The 21,679-nt window shown below is 47.9% G+C and overlaps 1 protein-coding gene across 2 annotated transcripts in view; it reads right to left on the bottom strand.

Moving 5' to 3' along the window:
- The window catches only part of AIFM3 (apoptosis inducing factor mitochondria associated 3), a 104,341-nt gene that overhangs the window by 66,782 nt on the left and 15,880 nt on the right, over nucleotides 1-21,679 (bottom strand). The window contains exons 2-3 of one of the 2 annotated variants that reach the window (XM_039504528.1): nucleotides 18,722-18,947; nucleotides 18,068-18,139 (exon numbers count right to left, since the gene is read on the bottom strand). In XM_039504528.1, the coding sequence (XP_039360462.1) occupies nucleotides 18,068-18,139; nucleotides 18,722-18,752 (103 nt within the window). In that variant the 5' untranslated portion in view covers nucleotides 18,753-18,947. The remainder of the gene's footprint in view (nucleotides 1-18,067; nucleotides 18,140-18,721; nucleotides 18,948-21,679) is intronic. The other variant, XM_039504529.1, reaches the window with a different exon arrangement.

Raw genomic sequence — 21,679 nt, 5'->3', positions numbered from 1 at the left:
TAAAAGCTATGAGGGACATCCTCCTTCCCCAGCTATTTGTGTATGTTCACGTATGGGGGGTCTGCTCTGGTAGGCGAGCTCTGAGCACACCAGTTCACAGCTGAGTTAGATCAAGAAGCACCTATTTCTCTCAGTTTGTGTTTCACTCTGGGGCTTGGGCATCTGGAAACGTGGAGGGAGGCAGCCGCACGCATGTTCACGGGCAGAAAAATAGCCCCCGAGCAAACTTTTACTGCAAACGTGTAGGTGCCGAGGGAGTTTATGTACCTACAGGGTTCGGTGGCAGCTGAGCAAGGGCTTTGTGAATCCTAGTGGGCCTGATTCTGGGATTTAGGCACCTAAAGTGGCAGTTAGGTTCGTAAATCCTTTTGTGAATCCAGCCCTTTGTGCCCCCTACCTCTCAATGCACCTGGAACTGACCCAGACCAGCTGGTCTGCTGTGGAGGAGGAAGCCTTCAGCCAGGACTAAGCAACACATGAGAACCGGCTTCACCTTGCCAGGAGGAGCAGCAGCAGCAGCCAGGGAGGAGGGATAGGGAAGTGCTGCAGCTCGGCTTTCAGGGTACCCCTGCCTCTCAGCTGCCAAATGGGCAGTGCACAGCCACAGAAAAGGGGGCATGGCTAATGCCTCCCAATAGCAGTGCCTCTTCTGCAGCAGTTGGGAGAGTTGGCAGGGAGGGAGGGGCTCAGGTTTATAGCAGGGTGCAGCTTGCTCCTTACCTTGTGCCAGCCATGCTGGCAACGCGCTGCCCCCTCCATTTCACTACTGAGACTGCTCTCGGCCCTAAGCTTGTTCCTGCAATCTGCCCAGGTGCTGCCAACGGGTGGGGTGGGGCCTTACACCTCCTCACTCCCCTGCATGAGGATCAGTGAAAATCTGGGCCAGTTAATAAAAAGATAAATGAAAATGACTCTACTTGGGGCACAGAACTGCAAATGCAAGTCAGCCTGGGAAGAGAGTGGCTGGAAAGTAGTAACAGAAAAAGAGTTTGGTTTAATAGGAGTTGAAATGTTACAGGTATTTAAAGTGCTACTATCTTCATAAAGACCAATACAGTCTAGCAATGGGTAGCTTGTAGGATGCCATAAGAGAACCTGGAGGGGAGTTTCCTTCACATAATTAGGTTGGTTAGATACCAGCTGGTTCATGGAGTGTGGGAGATCCCTGGGGAGATGTCTCAGAGATCGCTCTTGGTACCAGCTTAATTTAACACCTTTATTGGTGATCTAGAAGCAGGGAGTAAACATTACGTTAATTAAAACTTGCCAGGGTACTTCAGGGCAGGTGGCACCCTGGAACGCTGTCACAATGAAAGAGTTAAGGGTGAGAGTAGACAGCAGATCAGGCAGTAGTTGTTTACAAGGCGATAAGGCAGCACAAAAAGGCAATGATCCGATACTGAATGCAATGCAGTGGTGCCTAAACTTCTCCCGCCCCCGGTTACCCGTATGGAACCTCTCCACACCCCCCTCCATTACTGCGCAGTTGGCTAAGCAGAGGCACTGGAGCTGAAGGCGGAGCTGGAGGCAGAACTTGGGATGGGGGAGGAGCTGGAGCTAGAGGCAGATCTGGCCTGGGGGCGGAGAGGGAATGAGAGCAGGGGCCAGAGTGGAGCTAGGGCTGGGGTGGGGGCACAGGGTGGAGTGGAGCTGGGCTGGGGACAGAGTGGGTCTGGGTGGTGATCCCTCCCCGCCTCCAGTGGGGACTGGCCTAGGCCCCACTGTGTGCCCCCTGAATGTTCCTCCATGCCCTGTAGTTTAGGGATCATTGACCTAGTGGGGTTTTCTGAAGCACCTATGCACCAAATTCCCATCGATTTAAGTGCTTTTTTTTTTTTAGCATTAGCTATTATATATCTCCAGAAGTCTCATTACCCATATAAATGTCCAAGCCCTCTTTGACTTCTTGGCCTCAATGCCAGTCAATGGCAATGAGTTCCACAAGTTGTTCCATGTGGGGGAAAAAAATCTTATCACTTTAGAATTTGCCATTTCCCATTTCTTTCTATGTCCCCTCGTTTTTTTGTTATGACACAGGGAGACCAGATGCTCCTTCTCTAGGCCAATCATAGATAATCTCCACCCAAGCATATTAAAGGAACTGGCACATAAAATTGCAAGCCCAATAGCAAGGATTTGTAATGAATCTGTACACTCCGGGGTTATACTCTATGACTGGAGAATTTCTAATATAGTTCCCATTTTTTTAAAAAGGAGAAAAGTGATCTGAGAAACTACAGGCCTGTTCGTTTGACTTCAGTTATATGCAAGGTCTTGGAACACATTTTGAAAGAGAAAGTTAAGTTAAAATAGAGATTAATGGTAATGGGATAAAATACAACATGGTTTTACAAAAAGTAGGTCATGCCAGACCAACCTGGTTTTTTAGACAAAGGAAATGCAGTAGATCTAATCTACCAGGATTTCAGGAAGGCATTTGATACAATTCCACATGGGAGATTATTAGTTAAATTGGAGAAGATGGGGATTAATATGAGAATTGAAAGGTGGATAAGTAATTGGTTAAAGGGAAGACTACAACAGGCCATACTGAAAGATGAACTGTGAGGCTGGAGGGAGGTTACTAGTGGAGTTCCTCAGGGATCAGGCTTGGGACCAATCATATTTAACATTTTTATTACTGACCATGGCACTAAAAGTGGAAGTGTGCTAATAAAATTTGTGGATGACACAAAGTTGGGAGGTACTGCCAATACGGAGGAGGACCAGAAAATCATACAAGAAGACCTGGATGACCTTGTAAACTGGAGTAATAGAAATGGGATGAAATTTAATAGTGCAAAGTGCAAGGTCATGCATGTAGAGACTAACAACAAGAATTTTTGCTATAAGCTGGGGATGTATCAGTTGGAAGTGACAGAGGAGGAGAAAGACCTGAGTGTATTGACTGATCACAGGATGACTATGAGCTGTAAATGAGATGCTGCCATGAAAAAGGCTAATGCAGTCCTAGGATGCATCAGGTGAGGTATTTCCAGTGTTAGTGTTAGTGCCGTTATACCAGGCGCTGGTGAGATCTCACCTGAAATATTGGGTGCAGTTCTGATCTCCCGTGTTTAAGAAAAATGAATTCAAACTGGAACAGGTGCAGAGAAGGGCTACTAGGATGATCCAAGGAATGGAAAATCTATCTTGTGAGAGGAGACTGAAAGAGCTTGGCTTGTTTAGCCTAACCAAAAGAAGGCTGTGGGGAGATATGATTGCTCTCTATAAATACATCAGAGGGATAAATAACTCCTCTCCTTCCCTCATATTTAAGCTCAGAACCAATGTGGACACAAGAACAAGTGGATATAAACTGGCCATCAACAAGTTTAGGCTTGAAATTAGATTAAGATTTCTAACCATCGGAGGAGTAAAGTTCTGGAACAGTCTCCCAAGGGGAACAATGGGGGCAAAACACCCCACTGACTTCAAGACTGAGCTTGGTAAGTTTATGGAGGGGATGGTATGAGACTGCCTACAATGGCATGTAACCAATCTGCAACAGCCAGCAGCAAATGTCTCCAACTGCTGGTGATGGGACACAGATGGGAAGGGCTCTGAGTTACTACAAAGAATTCTTTCCCAGATGTCTGGTTGATGGGTCTTGCCAAGCTGTTCAGGGTCTGAATGATCATCATATTTGGGGTCAGGGAGGAATTTCCCCCCACGCCAGATTGGCAGAGGTGCTGGGGGAGGGGGTTGCCTTCCTCTGCAGCATGGGGCATGGGTCAGTTGCTGGTTTGAACTAGAGTAAATGGTGGCTTCTAGGGAATGTGAAGTCTTCAGGCCATGATTTGAGAACTTCAGTAACTCAGCCAGAGGTTAGGGGTCTATTACAGTTGTGGGTGGGTGAGGTTCTGTGGCCTGCAATGTGCAGGAGGTCAGACTAGATGATCATAATGGTGCCTTCTGACCTTAAAGTCTGAGTCTATTATTTTATAAACATTGATCATATCCACTCTTGTTTGTCTCCTCTCTAAGGTAACAACCCCAGTCTTGTCACTGTCTCTTCATAAAACACTTTTTCCAGCCCACTGATCCTTTTCATTGCTCTTCTGTCAGACCCCTCTTGTTCTGCAATATCCTGGGTGAGACAGGGAGACCAGGGCTACCCCTAGTATTCTAATAAGGCTGGTCCATTGATTTGTATAAAGGCATTGAATATTTTCTGCATTATTCTCCATCCTATTCCTTATGCATCTGCTGACCAGTTATTTTTCCCGCTACCCAGAACACACAGGTTCACAGACAGATTCTTCAGCTGAAGAAATATGTCATTTGTTTGCTGCTTCAGTGAGTGATCAGTTCACTGAAACAGGGCACAGCATAGGGTTAAAGCCTCATTCAGGTACTCAGAAAGATATTATGACAAAGTTATCCATTATATATTGTATAAACACATTTGTGCCTAACACTAGGATTAGTTTGCTAACTCATTTGTTTACCTGATTGAACTGCTGACCCAGGTGTTCACCTGATCAGGTTGCTGGCTCAGCTTTTCACCTGGCTGTTCTCCCTCCCTGCCAGACAAGCAGGCATCTTTTCACCTATCCCAACACCAAACATATTCATTCTACATTTCACATATCCTACCACATCCCAACATCTGGCTGGCCTCTTTGGCTGCAGCTAGCTACCCACTGAGCCAAGGTATCCGTTGAGCAGTCCTCAGCGATGCCCAGGTGACTGTGCTGATTTGATAGAGTGCAGTCATGTACTGTTTGTGGGGTTCTCCTTGTTTGAAGGTGAGAGTCTGATTACTGCTATAGATTAATTTATAGATCTGGTGCCCTCAACTCCCATGCTTTCCTTTTTATCTCTGGTTCCTCCCTTTATTATTATTATTATTTATTTACATTAGTGTCCAGTATATGGTGAGCACTTTCCAAACACTCAGGATGTGCAGTCTCTCCTCTGAGAAGCTTACAATATAAGGGCAGACGGACAGGTAGATAGTGGTTAGGAGAAGGGGAAGAACATTAGGGCAACTTGCATAGGAGTCCCCTCAAATTCACAGTAGTGGGAGCATGGCAGACATTGGGCAGGGTAGGGGCCTTGCAGTTGAGCTCAGGGAGGTCCTACCATGAAGTCACAGAGGACTGGGCAGGAATCTGAGAAACGAAGTGCCAATACTGGGGGCATTGGCAGAGCAGGGGTGGGAGGATCTGAGAGGAGGCAAAGCTTGGCAGGAGAATATAAGCAAGGAGCGTCTGAGTTCTGTGTAGTTTTAGACGGTGCCTGGTCTAGAGGTAAAGGGGAGGAGAAATATGGAGCAGTCACTAGAGAGGCAGCAAGGATCAAAGACTATTTTGAGGGTAGGAGAGAGCGAAGCACATTTATATTTTAACAGGTAGGGACAAAGAACAATGAGAGGCTGATAAGGTGAGGGAAGGGGTGAGCATGAAGGCAATGGAGCTAAGGAGGTGGGTAGGGATAGGATCACTGGGACATGGAGGGGCATTAGAGGTAGAAGACCTCCAAGTCAGGGATGGTGAGAAGCTGCTTGAGGGAGGGAGAGCAATCAGCAGATTTTGTCAATTTTTCTCTTTGGACAAATCAGCAAGATCCTGTGCAGAGACAGAGGAAGAGGCAGGGCCAGAGACAGCAGATAAGTGACAGGACTGTGGGCATGGGAGGCAGTGAGGGGCCAAAGTATTGGTTTTGGACAGGGAGGTGCCAGAGCTGAAGCAGGAGAGAAAACACCTGTCATGGAGGAAGTCTGAGATCATGGGCCTCCCAGCAATGGAGTTCAGCAGCAGGAGCACAGAGTGAGCCGGGGCAGTGGGTGCATGTGGCATGGGAATCACGGATACGTGAGAGCAGAGTGCAGGCAGAGAACAACTGGGTGCTGAAGAGAGCTGAGAGCACGGAGAGGACTGAGTCAAGGGCAGCAATAGACTGGAGGTTGCAGAAGGCCCAGGTGGAGGGGCAGGGTGTCACATCTTGGGGTGCAAACCAGACCGGTGAGAGGTTGTGTTACCACCTGTCCTGTAACCCTGTGCGCCTTAAAAGGTTCTTCTGCAGTAGCTCCCTGTCTGGATTCTCCCAGCCATCAGACAAGCACGTACTGAATGTCTGTGTGATAAGCAGCCCTGCTTCAGCAACTCTGATTCCAGCAGCCTAGTCACTACTAGCAAAGTGACCCCAGCACACACCCAGTCCTGAATTTCCCCCAAACTGTCTGCCCTGAAGTGCCCAGCCCTGTCCTGGACCATTCAGAGATAATGTTTGTTTGCTCCTTTAAAGAGGCAAAAGCACATTACCCCAGTTAAGTTAATAAGCTGTTAATACACCCTTCCCTTCAAGCACAGCACTGTAAAAATAAAACAAATGCATTAACAAAAGGGCGTAGGTAAGTGATACCAAGTAGAAGGAATAAAGTTAGAAAGAATTACTAACACACCAAGGTAAAAATAGACAAAGTCCTGTGGCACCTTATAGACTAACAGACGTATTGGAGCATAAGCTTTCGTGGGTGAATACCCACTTCGTCAGACACATGCATCTGATGAAGTGGGTATTCACCCACGAAAGCTCATGCTCCAATACTTCTGTTAGTCTATAAGGTGCCACAGGACTTTTTCCAGCCCCAGACTAACACGGCTACCCCTCTGATACTTGACACAAAGGTAAAGATACACTTTCTAGTGGTTAAGACTTAATTCGGCAAGCTACAGCCGTGGTTCAAGGCAGCTTTCTTACCAATCTTTTTCTTCCCAGCCATTGCTGACTTTCTCTTAATCAGGACCTTCCACAGAAGCCCAAGGTGCTGGTTTCTCTTGTCTTCCTAGGTGAAAGATCTTTGCCTAAGCAGGTTTCTCTCCCAGAGATGTCAAACCCCTTGGCAGAAGGATCCATCCTTCTCATCTTGCTAGAGGCTCTGGCTCTAGTGACAGATGCCAGGATGGCGTCTTCTCTCTCCTTGTATCTTCCCTAACTCGCTGCTTTGTCCCCAGACTCAGGATGACCTCATGCTGTTCTTCCTTTCCTGTGGGCTTCCCACCCCCCGCCAATTCTCATGTAAACGGGGCTTCCATTGTATTGATTCCACACTGCCACCTTCCCTCAAGAAAACCTGTTTCTCCCTGTGTTTGGTCACAGACTTTAAAGCATAATATCAGCGAGTATCCATATTTCCTCATATGGTGTTAATCTATAGATTTCACCATGGTATCAGTCACCAGTGTGTCATTAGCTTTCAGCAGAGACCGTACTTGATGCACTTGTATAATACAGTCATTGTATACAATCAGTTGATTTAATTACTTATCATTTGAGGTTCAGACCCCCCGGTCTTTATAGTTTAGAAGCTATCTCCCCCACTCAATAGATCGATGGCTTTTATGAGTGTGCTTTCATTGTCTCTGCCTAACAACCAAGCAGTTCCGACAAACAAATACACGTCCCTTTGTCTAGGGCATTCTGGGCTTATGCATTGCTTGCCAAACACATTTTAAGAACAGAATTCTAGCACATGTCCTCTGTGTCACACAGGGTCAAAGAGTTTTTGGTGAGAAGCAGGTCAAATGACCATTTAGGAGAGTGGTACCAGGACTGAAGATCACAGGAGGAAATGAGGGTGAGAAGGGAGCTGCTAATGCGCCAGATGGGGCACTGACGTGGAAAGGGAAGTCTCTATGGCTGCAGGGGGCAGGAGAGTGAGAAGAAAGGACACGGGTAAGCCAGGCATTGAAATCCAAGGGGAAACTGTTTGTGGAGGAGGTGGGGGGGAGGGGAATAGAGAAAAGCCATCGGAAGCAGGAGAGGAGAGTATAGCCTGATGGAACGCAGCTCAGTCGTAGCAGGGGAATGGAGGAAGGGCCAAGAAATGTCAGGAAGGGGAGGAGTCAGACATGCCCCTAATGGTCCTTAGGGAGACTCTGGTGTGTGTGAAAACAGAGTTAGTGCTGGGGTGACGAGTGCTATGGGTGCAGGCAGATGACCGCTGCCCTATTCTGCCCCTTACGAAAGTGTTCTTTCTTCTCTTGGACCGTGATTCCTTTTGAATTCAATCATTATTCATGTCCTAGAAGTTACATATTCATTTATTCACCCGACAGTTCGATGGAGGCACCTCACTGTATGCAGTTCCGGAGGAAAACAGGCTGACACCTGCCATTAGACCCCGGAGCACAAAGAACCCATTGTTCTGTCCTAATGGGGAACCACTGATTCCCTTGGAATGGAGAAAGGTCCCTCTGCCTTGGCTGGGGACCAGGAGAGCTCCAGGTGAGGACTGTAAATACGCTGATTCTGTTGCACTCTGTGTGACCTCCCCTTTCCTATTAGATTTCCTGAAACCCCTCCAGGGTCTGCAGTTTATCTGGGCATTTTGGGGCTGCACCAGTGGTGTTGATGGGGGGGATTGAGGCTCCTGTGCAGAACTGGCATTTCCCCTAGGGCAGAGGTGGCGGTGAGAGAAGGGGGATATACCTTAGTTTTTGAGCATGTAGGGCAGATTTTCTCTTTAAGGAACATTTGGCTTCCCCCTCTTCCCCCACCCCCTCATTACACTGAGGGCAGCTACTTGTCCAGATCAAACTGTGTTTTTCTATCTTTCGTGTTTTTCCGGACCAGGAACAAAGGGTCACTCAATGACTTAACAACAGCCAACAAAACTGCAAGAAATAAAGGAACTACTTCATTACACAGTATGTGGTCCAGCTGTGGAATTCACTGCCACAAGAGGTCACCAAGTCCAAGCCTGCTGCTTGATTTTAAAACAGGGCTGTGTAATTCTGACCAGTAATATTTGTAGTCATGCCTGATTAGACAGGATTAATCCAACCTCATGCTTCAGGATATGGACCTGATCATTCAGGGTCCAGCAAGGGAACTTTGCTCCCATCTCCAGCACGGCAGAGGCATGAAAGTGGGGTTCACCTTCTCCTGAAGTATTAGGTCCTGGCCTTCAGCAGAGGAAGGACACTAATTACCGGTCTGGATGGTCTGCCCAGTATAGCAGTTTCCATGGCCTGAACGCACAATAAGAGTTGGGTACCTACGTCCCTGTTGTGGCACCACTTCGGTCAGGAGCGGTGGGAGCTCCCTAAAACTGGGGGGCCACCGGTGCCTAAAACATGGTCCCGCCCTCCCATGCTACCCTTTCCTCCCAAGCCCCTGCCCTCACCCTACCCCTTCCCCCGAGTCCCTGACATCGTGGTGCCCATTCCCCCAGGCTCCGCCTCATGTCGGCCCTTCTCCCTGAGCCCCCGCCCCACCTCTTCCCCCAAGGCCCCGCTCCTGTGCCGCCTCTTCCCCCCCAAGATCCCGCCCCTACTCACTCCTCTCTGCCCCCTCCCCCAGCACTCGCCCTTACTGCCAGTAAAAAGTGCACTTTTAAAAGTAACGGGACCATGGCCCTCTGGCGCCCCTGATTTCAAGACACAACCCACCCCACCCCCCGCTGCCAAACCCATGTAATCTTTCAGTCAGAGTTCCTGAGGTATCTCTGGGGATGCGCCCTACTGCCTTCCTGTGGGCATCCGGGCACCTGTCTCCCACCTAAGCCCCAGAGTGATTCACAAAACGGGGGTGGAGGAGGACACGCATTCAGCTGACCTAGTCAGGCGTGGGGACTGATTTGGTAGGCGTGTTCAGAGGCTACTCATTGGGTCAGGCCCCAGGTGTGTTCACACAAAATGATGACGGAGGAGGACTCTTAACCCAGTGGTTACAGCACTCAGCTAGAACGTGGGAGATGCTTGGTTCAAATCCCCTCTCTGCCTGAGAGGGAGAAAGGACTGGAACAGGAATCTGTCACTGCTCAGGTGAGTATCCTAACCATAGGCGCTGACTTTCCAGGTGCACCGGGGCTGGAGCACCCATGGGGGAAAAAATGATGGGTGCTGAGTGCCCACCAGCCAGCCCCCCTATTAGCATCCCCCCCAGTGCCTCCTGCCCGCCAGTGGACCCTGTGGATCAGCGCCTCCCCCTCCCTTCCCATGCATCCCTGTTTCGCGGCATGCAGGAGGCTCTGGAGGGGAGGAATGAAGATATGGTGCGCTTGGGGGGAACGGGCTGAACTGGGTGGGAAGAGGTGGGGTGAGGGTGGAATAGGGGAGGGAAGAGGCGGGGCGTGAGTGGGGCTTTGGGGGAATGGGTGGAGTGGGGGCAGCGCCTGGGACAGAGACAGGGATCGAGCACCCCCCCGCCACTTTGAAAAGGTGGTGCCTGTGGTCCTAAGCATTGAAATAGGGGATGTTCTGAGATTGGGAATCCCTCAGCCTCTCCTTCTGAAGCTGTTCCGCTGTGGAACCATCATTAAAATGAGTCAATGGAGCAGGGGGAGTACCTGGATCTCCCACATCCTGGGTGAGTGCTCCAACCACCAGTTTATAGAATCATGCTCATGCTTGTTCTCTCCCTCTCAGGCCAATGCTTCCATGTTGACTCACTGGAAGAGACAGATTGTGAACTTCTTTCACATGATTATAACTGACTGCTGCAGCAGCTACCTTCAATCAAATGTGCCAGACTTTACCAATTTAAAAATCTCTAGCTGTGAGCAAGTTTCTTTGCAGGGTTCCAAGTGAACTTCATTAACTCATTCAGTTCATGTCAGTCGCACAGTCAACTGATTTTTTCCTAAGCTAAAACATTGTGAAGGGCAAACAGGGATTTTCCGATATACACTTATGGAATATAATTATTGACAATCAATGTGGTTTCCTAGAAAATAATTCTTGTTAAAGAAGTTTGAAAATTGTCCTCTGGCAAGATTATAAGTTGCGGATAAAGGAAACAGGTTTGATATAATATTGCATTTTTGTAAAGCATTTGACTGTAAAACAATCAATAGCACATATAAAAGGGGCTGAAAACAGGCTAAATGGGGGATGTCACAGGCCAAAGGTAAAGAAGACACATCATTGGAATGTGTGAAAATGAAGTGCCCCTGCCTGGTGCCTTTATTTCAACCGGCTCAGAACAAGATTTACTACAGGCCGAAAGACTGTCTGGGAAGCTGTGAAAGGTGACCCTCGCTGGCTGTGCAGCCTAGTGGTCAGGCAGGGTATGACCAGAAGTCCACCTTTCATCTACAGCTCCATCCTGTGGGGCTGGTCCCTTCTTTTGCAGCTCAGCCCTCCAGCTGGGTCACACATTCTAGTCCAGCCCTTTTGGGATATACAGAGAGAAAAATCCCAAAGCAGAGATCTTTTTGTGCCCACAAGGGCTTCAGGATTTTCTCCTTAGCTCTGGGACTAGGGGTCTGGACCCTTGTGTATTGAGGGCCTTTCCCAGCTGGATTTCCCACTGAAGAGTAGACTCCTGTTGTCATCCCACCTTCAGGGGTTGGTAGGGGAGCCCAGGCCCACACTCTCCTCCAGGCCGCAACCCAGGGCCCAGCAGTGGCTAGCTAAGCTCTGACCTTGGAGGGCTAAACAGGATCACTTCTTTCCTGAGTTCCCCGTTTCCCCCCACAGGGCAAATTAAAGAACTGAACTGACCATAGTGTCTGGCCTTCCTAAACAGTGACCAGGCTCTTTTGCAGGCTTGATGTGTCAGGTCTCAGGATACAGGAGCTGTTGGGCTATTATTTCCCCAGAACACCAATCTGTTCCCTTCCCCTGCTTGTCCCTTTCTGAACCACTCTTCTTCCCCCTTTAAGCTCTGCCTTCAGCTTGTGCAGGCTCTGCAAGTGCTGCTGAGCGGGGCCACCTGGGCCCAGAGCTGCTCCTTAATCCCTCGCTCTCGAGTGTGGGCTTTGTACACTCCCTCATAAACCATTATGAGGCAAAGGATTACAAAATGAAAGCTAAAGATAAAGGCCTGAGTCTCCGGCCTGCTAAGACCACAGTACAAAGTGGCCTTCAAGTGGCAGGAGGTGGCCAGTGAATTCCCAGTGTAGGAGAACTCTGCGCTGGTGGGGATCTGGCAAAGGCAGCTCTGAGGCCTTTTATGACAGCTATACCTCTATCCCAGGGTAAAAAGAAGGAGGGGGCTGTCTGTGGACAGTTCTGGGATGGCACACAAGCAGGCAGGGAGGACATGGTGGAGTGGAGCTGCCCTTGATGTAGGGCTAGTTATTATTAGTGTATTGCTGGTATACTATTCTCTACTATTTCATATTCTTCTCTGGCAACTTCACACAGATGTGGAGCAAGTTGCAGAAGAGAATGGATTCCTTTGGGACTCTATGGGCAGGTCTTTGTGATCGATCTGTCGGGGGTCAATTTATCACGTCCAGTGTAGATGTGATAAAAATCGATCCCCGATCGCGCTCCCCGTCGACTCCAGAACTCCAGCTCGCGAGAGGCGGAAGCGGAGTCGACGGGGGAGCGGCAGTGGTCTACTCGCCGGTGTCCTCACGGCCAGGTAAGTTGACCTAAGATACACCGACTTCAGCTACACTATTCACGTAGCTGAAGGTGCATATCTTAGGTCGACCCCCCCGCTAATATAGCCCTGGGCTATGACTGTGGACTCTGGAGCTGGAGGAGCAGGACAGCATGATAACAGTCTTAGAGAGGTAACGGAAGCTATCACAGCACAATCCCCCAACCCTGGCTGTGTCTCTGAGCTGCATCAAGGCTGACATGTCAACTGACGTGGAAAGGCGCAGTGATGCGCGTGTGGATTTCTGGCCCTTGTCACTGGTCAAGAGAAGAGCATCCCTCACTGCTGCTGTTCTAGGCAGACAAAAGTGGGGGTGAATGCAGAAATTGGTGGTCCCTGATGGACTTATTGGTTGACATGACATGCAGAGAAGTGAATAGGCATGACGTGTCCTATAGTGGAGAATTTTGATTTCCAGAACGAGGTGTTGGTGCACTAGTTAACTCTAATATGAAATAGAAAGACATAACTTATTGAGCAAACATTTAGACTTGGATTCTCAAAGTCTCCTAAGAGGTGTAAATTCCCCATTCTCTTTTGTTGTAAAAGAAACTGGCCATTACCATAGTTACCGGGCTAGCTGCAGCTCTGTGCCTTTCTGGTCTCGCTGAGCACAACCCTCAGGAGATAGGCCTCTGTCAGGGTGGAATCTCACAATTCTCCCACTCTTAAACCAGGACCTGGTACACTCCTCCACATACACCAACCACCTATGTTCTCTGCAAGCTGAGTTGGAGAGAGAGACTTCTCTGTTAAGTTCCAAGAACAGAACTGACCCAACTCACATACTAGAAAGCCCAGATTCTGTCGGTCTCATTCTAGTTCTGTCTGATTCCTCTTCAGAGTCTGTCCTTATTTAAGCCACACAACCTCCCTTTGTCCTGCTGGATTCTGTAGCCTCACCCACCCTCTTCAAACCAGTTTTGGGGCTGCCTAGGAGGTCAGGCTAGAACCATTAAGGCTAGTGGGCTTGACACTGTCTCTTAACAGCTCTTAAATGGAAGCTCTTAGGTGACTGTTAGACAGCCATGTCCTCCTCCCATCCCTGCCCTGTGGCTATGCCCTAACAGCAAACAAAGGCATGCTCTTTCATTGACAGAGCTAACTCCCGATGACTATCTTGATATAAAACCCCAGTGGAGATGAAATGCAGCTCTTTTTACCTTGGTATAGTTAGTCAAGATCCACACTATAGCACCACCTGGAATATACCTTGACTAGCTACCTGGAATTAAAAACTACTGTGCCTTGTCTCCACACTGATTTTACAGCAAGATGGTTATCTTGAGATCGCTATCTTCATGTAAAAATCACACTTTTTGTAATAAAGACATTGTCTAGATGTGTAGGCTCTGCTACTCAGCTAGACCCCTGGGGGAAATACCCATCCGTATCTATGGTACAGAAACACCATGCAAGGATTGGACCCAGACCCAGCATTGTTACTGCTTTTGACTCGAGTGGTTAGCCAGTAATTAGGGTCCAGCAGATTATTTTTGTGAGCATGAGAAATTGATGCAGTCAGGTATTTCTTGGATGCAATCCTGTTTACTTACGAAGAATGCTTACAGTCCTGTTTCCCAGAACACAGTAGGAATCAAATAGATGAAGACAGATTCTTTGCTCTCAGTGGCAAGCCTTTTTCCAGCTCCATCCCTTTATCCACAAGCTTTCTTTCATCTTTTCTGAAGGTCATGCTACAAGACCTTCTCTGGACGTGCCTAGGGCTTCCTTACTGCCTTCTCTGTGCGCTTTGGTGGTGTTTCTGCTGCTTCTCTCTCTCTCACAAAGACATACAGCTGCAATCCAGTCAAACCCCTGCCCCAGCATTTGTTATCAGATCCCCTGGAAAACCCCTTGGACCATATGGCACAGCCACTGCCCAGGCTTGTATGCGGCCTAGTCGCTGTTTCAGCTTTCACTAGCCAAAGCGACATGTCCTTGTTCCCTCACTTGACCGGAATGGAAGTTGGCTATCCTGCCCAACAACTTCCAGGAGGAGGTATGATTGCCCAACATGATAACATTCCTGTCTCAGCTTCGCCCATCATCTCTATGGAGTCCCAAAGGGTGATGCCCTATATGACCCATCTAACTATTTACATAGTGTTTTTCTGTCAGGATATTCCCACATCACAAACCCAAATTGGTTTTTACTCCTATACAAACCTCCTCGGAGTTCTTCTCTTCCTGCCCAATTTCGTTTCACCCACCTGAGAGGGGCCTCTTTCAATGACCTCTTGATGAACAAAGACCTGCGCACACCCAATCGCACTCTCCTACTACAGTGCAAAGGCCATAATATGTGCACACCTTACCTCTGAGCAGAGCTCAAAGTCTGTAAACAACCCTCTCTTCAATCCTTCTGTAGCATGGTGTACAAACCGCGTACACAGTACAGCACTAAAGAGGTAAAACCAAAGAAATGGGCCTGTCTCATCATGCAAAGCCTACATTAGCTGCCAGCTCTACAAAGAAGGACCTTCATCTTTTTTTATGAAGGCTTTATCAACACTAGGGAACTTTAGTAAAAAAAAATTCTCACTAATGTTACCATCGGTTCAGCTGCACCAATAATTGCACTAATGGGAGGCCTAGTATAGAAAGTTATCTAGCTCAGCAGCAGTGTTCAGGATCTTGACATTTAGACTTGACATTTTAGACTGAAAACAACTGCCAGAGCCTGAAAGCCATCTACATTAGGGTTCCCACCAGTGCTATTATGGGTGTTACCAGAGGTAGCACCTGTGGCAATTTTTGTACAAAAATTCCTTATAGTAGACATGGCCTAAGAGACCGCCTAGAGCTTTGGTGGAGCAAAGCTCTGCTACTCTCCAAAATGAGTATTGTGCATAATGCATGGCACAGTCATGGTAAAAAATAAATAATTTCACACTATGGTCATGCAGCCTTGTGGAACCTGCTGCAGCACATTCACAGCTGGTCAGTTGGAAGTGTTTCCACCCAAATTTCACTCTCGCTGACATAACTGCCCCACTACGACGACTTAATAACTCCATCTTCATAGGTGGCGTAGAGTCAAGGTCAATGTAGTTAGGTTAGGTCAACACTGCGTTGCTTACATTGACTGTTACTGGCTTTCAGGAACTGCCCCACACTGACAGTACAACCGATACAAGTGCTCCTGGTGAGCACATGCACTGCTGGCACAGGGAGCGAAGTGTAGACGTGCACAAGCAATATTATTACTGCAGTGGTTATATGCCGACAGGTGTTAGGTCAACTTAATTTTATAGTATAGACATGGCCTAAAGAACCCAAGCAAATATGAGTCTCCATGGACAAAGGAGAGCTTTGTGAGCAGATATGTGGGAATACGTACTTCCCTATCCGCTGAATTAACAGGCAGAGCAACAAATCCATGGCACTATACAATAGTGGTTCTCAACCTTTTTTCATTTACGGACCCCTAACAAATTTCAAACAGAGGTGTGGGCTCCTTTGGAAATCTATTGTCTGTATATAGAGTAGAATTCTGTTCAGTTAGTTTTCAATCTGTCTTTTGCAGACCCTTTAGACATAGTCTGGGTCCATGGACCACAGGTTGAGAACCACTGCTACGCAAAACCAGGAGGGCAACATATGACACTAGACAGCTCCATAAGGTGCTAACTAGTGCAGCACTTCACACAAATGTGGCAGCTCACACAATAATCAGTATCACTAAAGTAATTTCAAAACAAATGTCCCTTGCAAAAAGGTACCATGGATGCTTCACTTGTTCCCTCCACTACACAGCACCTCTCAGCCCCCCCCACCATTCCTTTCCCTCAGGACACCTCCCAGACCCTTCCCCTGCCACTGTACCTCACAGCTCCTGCCCCCCTGCACCTCTCAGCTCCCCCCCCCCCAAAAAAACCTTCTCCTTTAGGACATCTCCAAGCTCCTTCCGCCCCACCACCACCGCACCTCTCAGCTCCCCCCCATCCCTCTTCCTCACGACACCTCCCAGATCCTCCTCCCCTGCACTGCACCTCCCCCCGCCATTCCTCTCCCTCAGGACACCTCCCAGATCCTCCTCCCCTGCACTGCACCTCCCCCCGCCATTCCTCTCCTTCAGGACACCTCCCAGACCCTTCCCCTGCCACTGTACCTCACAGCTCCTGCCCCCCTGCACCTCTCAGCTCCCCCCGCCCCCAAACCTTCTCCTTTAGGACATCTCCAAGCTCCTTCCGCCCCACCACCACCGCACCTCTCAGCTCCCCCCCATCCCTCTCCCTCACGACACCTCCCAGATCCTCCTCCCCTGCACTGCACCTCCCCCCGCCATTCCTCTCCCTCAGGACACCTCCCAGCCCCTCACTGCACCTCTCAGCTCCCCCCTATCCCTCTCCCTCATGACACCTCCCAGATCCTCCTCCCCTGCACTGGACCTCTCAGCTCCACCTGTTCCCTGTGCCTCATGGCTCCACTCCCCCACACGGTGCCTCTGGGCTCCACCCCACACCCCACAGTGTGGCTCCATTTCACCTCCCCACACAACCTTCCATCTTCACCCCACCCGCTCCTCTCTATGGCACCCTCACATCCACCTCCCCCCTTCCCCACCCTGGCAACTCACTGCTTCACCCCACCCTGCCCCACCCTGGGTGCCTCTGGGACAGCCCCTTTGCTCTAGGTAGGGAGCTGTGTTCCCTTTTGTGGTGCCTTTCTGGAGTCTGGGGCTCCGTGGTAACCGGGTTTGTCCAGAATGGAAACAGGTCTATTTTGATCAAGGAAAATGAGATTTCTAAGAAATAAGAGGTTTATAAACACCAAGTTTCTTAACTTTTTTAATCCGATTGGCTTGATGTACTTGGACTGCATTCCAGCATATTTTAAGCCCTTTTTAAACCTACTAAAAGAGGGTCTTAAGCTTAATGTGAATGCGATCTAATGTTTTGCAATTTTTTAAGCAGTCACATATGACTGTACTTCTGTTGGACTAACAAAAGGGGGAACTTTTGTACTGAAGACCAGGACTCTTGCCATCTAAGTCCTGAGATAGTCAGGAATGAGAAATCAGTTCTTTCTCACGGCAAAGCAACTACTATTCTGCAGGTACATATAATGGAAGGACACATGAACTAACCCGACTGGAGTATTTTTTAAAGGTACAAAATAAAGTAGATGAAGTGGTTTATTTATATTATTTGCAAATACTAATATTGTACAAAAGAGCATCACCTCAGTATATGCCATGCTCAGAATTGCCAGCTTCAAGAATTCAAAAATGATGACTCAGGCCCCCAAAATTATAAGATCAGCTTAAAATAATGATTTTTTTAAAGATGTGCTAACTAAAAGAATAAAGACTCTGTGCTAACTACTTATGTTAAACTATCTGTTTGATCTTCTAATTAGCTGTGACACCATAAGTATGGTTCCCAGGCCTGAGGAAGAGCTCTGTGTAGCTTGAAAGCTTGTCTCTCTCTCCAAGAGACGTTGGTTCAATAAAAGATATCACCTCGCCCACCGTGTGTCTGTAATATCCTGGGACCCACATGGCTACAACAACACTGCATACAACTATGGAAGATCTTCCGAAAAGGGAAGATTTGAGGCTGGTCAATAATTGATGAGGTTACTAGAGCTGAGATTGTTTCTTGAGCAAAGTCACAATATTGCCTGTTTGAAGGATGGTTGTCACGCTGCTCCTTTGAAGCAATTTACAGTCCTTGTCCATAACGGACGTATTACCTCCCCACGAGTTTTCACTCACCATGAGGATCCGGGGGGCAGATGGAAAGTGTACAGCGGTGCCTTCGGGGCTGAGCCTGGGAGCAGTGCAGTTCTGAAAGGGGGGTGAGGGAGAATACAGTAGTGTTGTGAATCAGGCAGAGGATCAGGGATAGGGCAGCATACAGCAGTAACCTCAAGGTGGGGCAAGCATGTGGAAAGACCACACCATCATTGTGTGGATGTGGGCCACAAGGGGACTGAACTACTGCTCTGTGTGGGTGTATACAGGGCAGCAGGACGGGAATGTGCCGTTTAGGTGTGAGGGCAAATCACACGGGAAATGTATTTACAGATTTTGAATCTCTGTCTTTCAGATCAAGGCTGGAGTCTTACCTTTGTCCCAGGCTGCAGCTGACATCCCAGTGAGCTTTTCTATCTCTAGTTTACTGAGATTTGAGTTTTTCACCCTACCCCTCAGCACTTTGAAAGGCTTTACACAATTCATTGCATGTGAATGCAAATGAAATGGAATGTTCTGCGGATTAACTGCCCTGTAATCCTCCGTGTAAGAGCAGAGAATTAACATTCTCTGAAGCAGCCTCCCCGTGGAGCACCTCTGCGGGCCTGACCTAGTTTCATCTGCAGCTACTCAGGCAAACATGTGACGATTAGAAGAACACTGAACAGCAGTCACCTGGTTTTGGTTTGGAGAAGCATCCTCCCATGGTGCGCCAAGTAGAAGGAGGGAATCACAGCAGGAATAGGAGGGAAGTCAGCTAGTGGACGCTTCAGCCCAATCTCCAGAAGGGATAGACCATTAGGGCTTAAAGTGAGCAATCAGCTCACCAGGATGACTGGCATGTCCTTTCATGGTACACTGGCCAGTCATGCCAGCAGGAGTATAAAGCTGCCTTCATAACCTACATTAAATGGAAAAGCTCAATTAAAAAATAATAACTGGAATACATTCACACACATACTTTATTTTTCTTGTTTTTAAGTCATCCCAGATGTTGTTTCCTTCATATTACTACTCACCCATGGGCTAGGCAACACAAATCCACAAATCAAAGGCACTTCCCTTACATGAAATAAAGGCTCACAAATAATGTTCATGTAAGGCCCATGAGTCTCTTTGTAAACTGATTAACACATTGGAGATTGGGGCCTCCAAATCAGACACAAACTCTTTTCCAGATATCTAGGGCTAGATTCACAAAGGGACTTTCAGTCACCTAGAGAATCCCTGGGATTCACAATGCCAAAGTTAGGCACTCAGGCTTCCTCTCCAACGAATGGAGGGAGATAGGATTGGTGACTGTCGGAAGTCAGGATACTGGGCTAGATGAACCTTTGATCTGACCCAGTATGACTGCTCTTATGTTCCGTGAATCCCAGTGGCACTTAAACCTAGGACTGAGGCATCTAAAGTGGGAGTTGGACACCTAAGTCCCTTTGTGAATCTAGCCCCAGGGCATTACATTTTCATGCACAATTTAGATTTGCACCAATCCCAAAATATACTGATAGCCTGAGGTTGAACTACACACACAGGATTACAGCCAGTGCCCACTGAAGACTCCCAGGTAGGATTTAGGAGCCTAATTCCCACTGATTTGGTTGAAAATCCAGCCATTCGTGACGTTAGTAGACAGTGGCTTAGATCTGCAGCTGATGATGGGGGCAATGCTGTCTCAGTGACACCAGCGCACACAAACTGTGACTGAGTTTAATTTGGAAAATATTTGTTTTGCTTCAGTGTTTCTATAACAGGCTCCCCGAGTCGCCCTATTAACTATCATTATGTGTCTTACTGTAGATGCCCCACTGTGCTAAGCACTGTACAAACATATGTATCAGCTAGTCCCCACCCCAAAAGATGACAATCAGAGACGACAATCGAAATAGACAAGACAGAAAAAGGCTGGGGCGGGGGAGGAAAGGGATGCAATATACAAGAAGTGCGATTTGAATTATGGTTGGCAGATGGCATGTTAATTTCACAATGTTTAAAATTACCGATAAAGTTACAGTTTTAAAGTTATAAAGTTACAAAAAACAGTTTCCAGACTCTCATAACTTTCTACAATCTCATCTTTTTGGGCTAAATCTTTAAATGCTTGATCTCAACCCAATTATGATTGATTGAAAATTGGAGAAAAATTCATTCAGCTGGTTTTCAAATTAAAAGAAGATGGGAAAAAAAAGACAGTAGAAATCCTGAAAATCATCATGTGTGCACCTAAAATTCCCGTGGATAGTGCTATTGACTGCAAAGGGACTACTCGCTGGAGAAAGGGTTTGCAAGATCAGACCCTTTCAAACAGACAACCAGTTTTTCAAACTAGTAACGCTAAGCATTTCAGAGTTCAAACCTGGCATGCAAACGGTCCTCATTAAGATATATTACTCTGGCTAACTTTGAAAGATGTTGCTCTTAAATTTGGTAAATTCTGAAAATTAAACTAGGCTGTTTGGACTGTGCTCCTCATGTGAAAATGGTAAAGAATCTCATAGAGTTTAAGAGCAGAAGGAACCATCTAGTCTGGCCTCCTGAATAAACACAGGCCAGTGAATTTCAGTTAGTTCCTCTACATTGAGCCCAATAAATGTGTTTGATTAAAGCGTGTCTTCCGGAAAGGCATCCACTCTGGATCTGAAGAGCCCAAGAGATGGAGACTCCCCCACTTCCCTTGGTAGTTTCTTTCAATGGTTAATCACCCTCACTGTTAAAAAATTATTTCTAATTTTATTTTGTCTAGCTTCATCTTCCAGCCATTGGTTCTTGTTATGCCTTTCTCTGCTAGATTAAAGAGCCTGTTGGGACCCATTATTTTCTCCCTGTGAAGTTACTCATCCACTATAATCAAGTCACCAAACAATCTTCTTTTTGATACTCTAAACAGACTGAGCTCTGTAAGTGCACATCTCAACTGCCGCAGTTCAGACCCTAAGCCCTGGGGAGGGTTTGACCTAAGATACGCAACTTCAGCTACGTGAATAGTGTAGCTGAAGTCGGTGTATCTTAGGTTGACTTACCTGGCCGTGAGGATGGCAGCGAGTCGACTGCTGCCGCTCCCCCATCGACTCTGCTTCCGCCTCTTGCGAGCTGGAGGTCCGGAGTCGATGGGGAGCATGTTCGGGGATCGATTTATCCACGTCTACACAAGACACGATAAATCGATCCCCGATAGATCGATCACTACCTGCCGATCTGGTGGGTAGTGAAACCTGCCCTAACGGGGTGTGACTAGTAGTGTGCATCGAAGTTCTGCGCTGTCACTCTCCTGTGTGGATCCTGTGAGTGTGAACTTAAAGGTTTCAATTACCTTAGCGGCAATCTGGACTTGTAAATTTATGCCCGCGATGTGCACCTGGGGGAGTTACAGCCAGGGCCAGCTCCAAGCACCAGTGAAGGAAGGGGCGGCCAATAGAAAGGGGCAGCAGTCCATCCATTGTTGCGGCAGCAATTCGGTGGCGGGTCCTTCAGTGCCTCACTTCCTCTTCAGCGGCACTTCAGCGGCAGCTCAATCGCTCTGCTCAATCGGGCTTTTCTTTTCTTTCTTCGCCGCTTGGGGCGGCAAAAAAGCTGGAGCCGGCCCTGTTTACAGCAGAGCACTTTGGTGTGCTCTGCTATTCACATCCCTTTGGT

This window comes from Mauremys reevesii, linkage group 18 (genome assembly GCF_016161935.1).
Source record: "Mauremys reevesii isolate NIE-2019 linkage group 18, ASM1616193v1, whole genome shotgun sequence".
Lineage (NCBI taxonomy): Eukaryota > Metazoa > Chordata > Testudines > Geoemydidae > Mauremys > Mauremys reevesii.
This window is presented reverse-complemented; position numbering and strand designations above follow the sequence as displayed.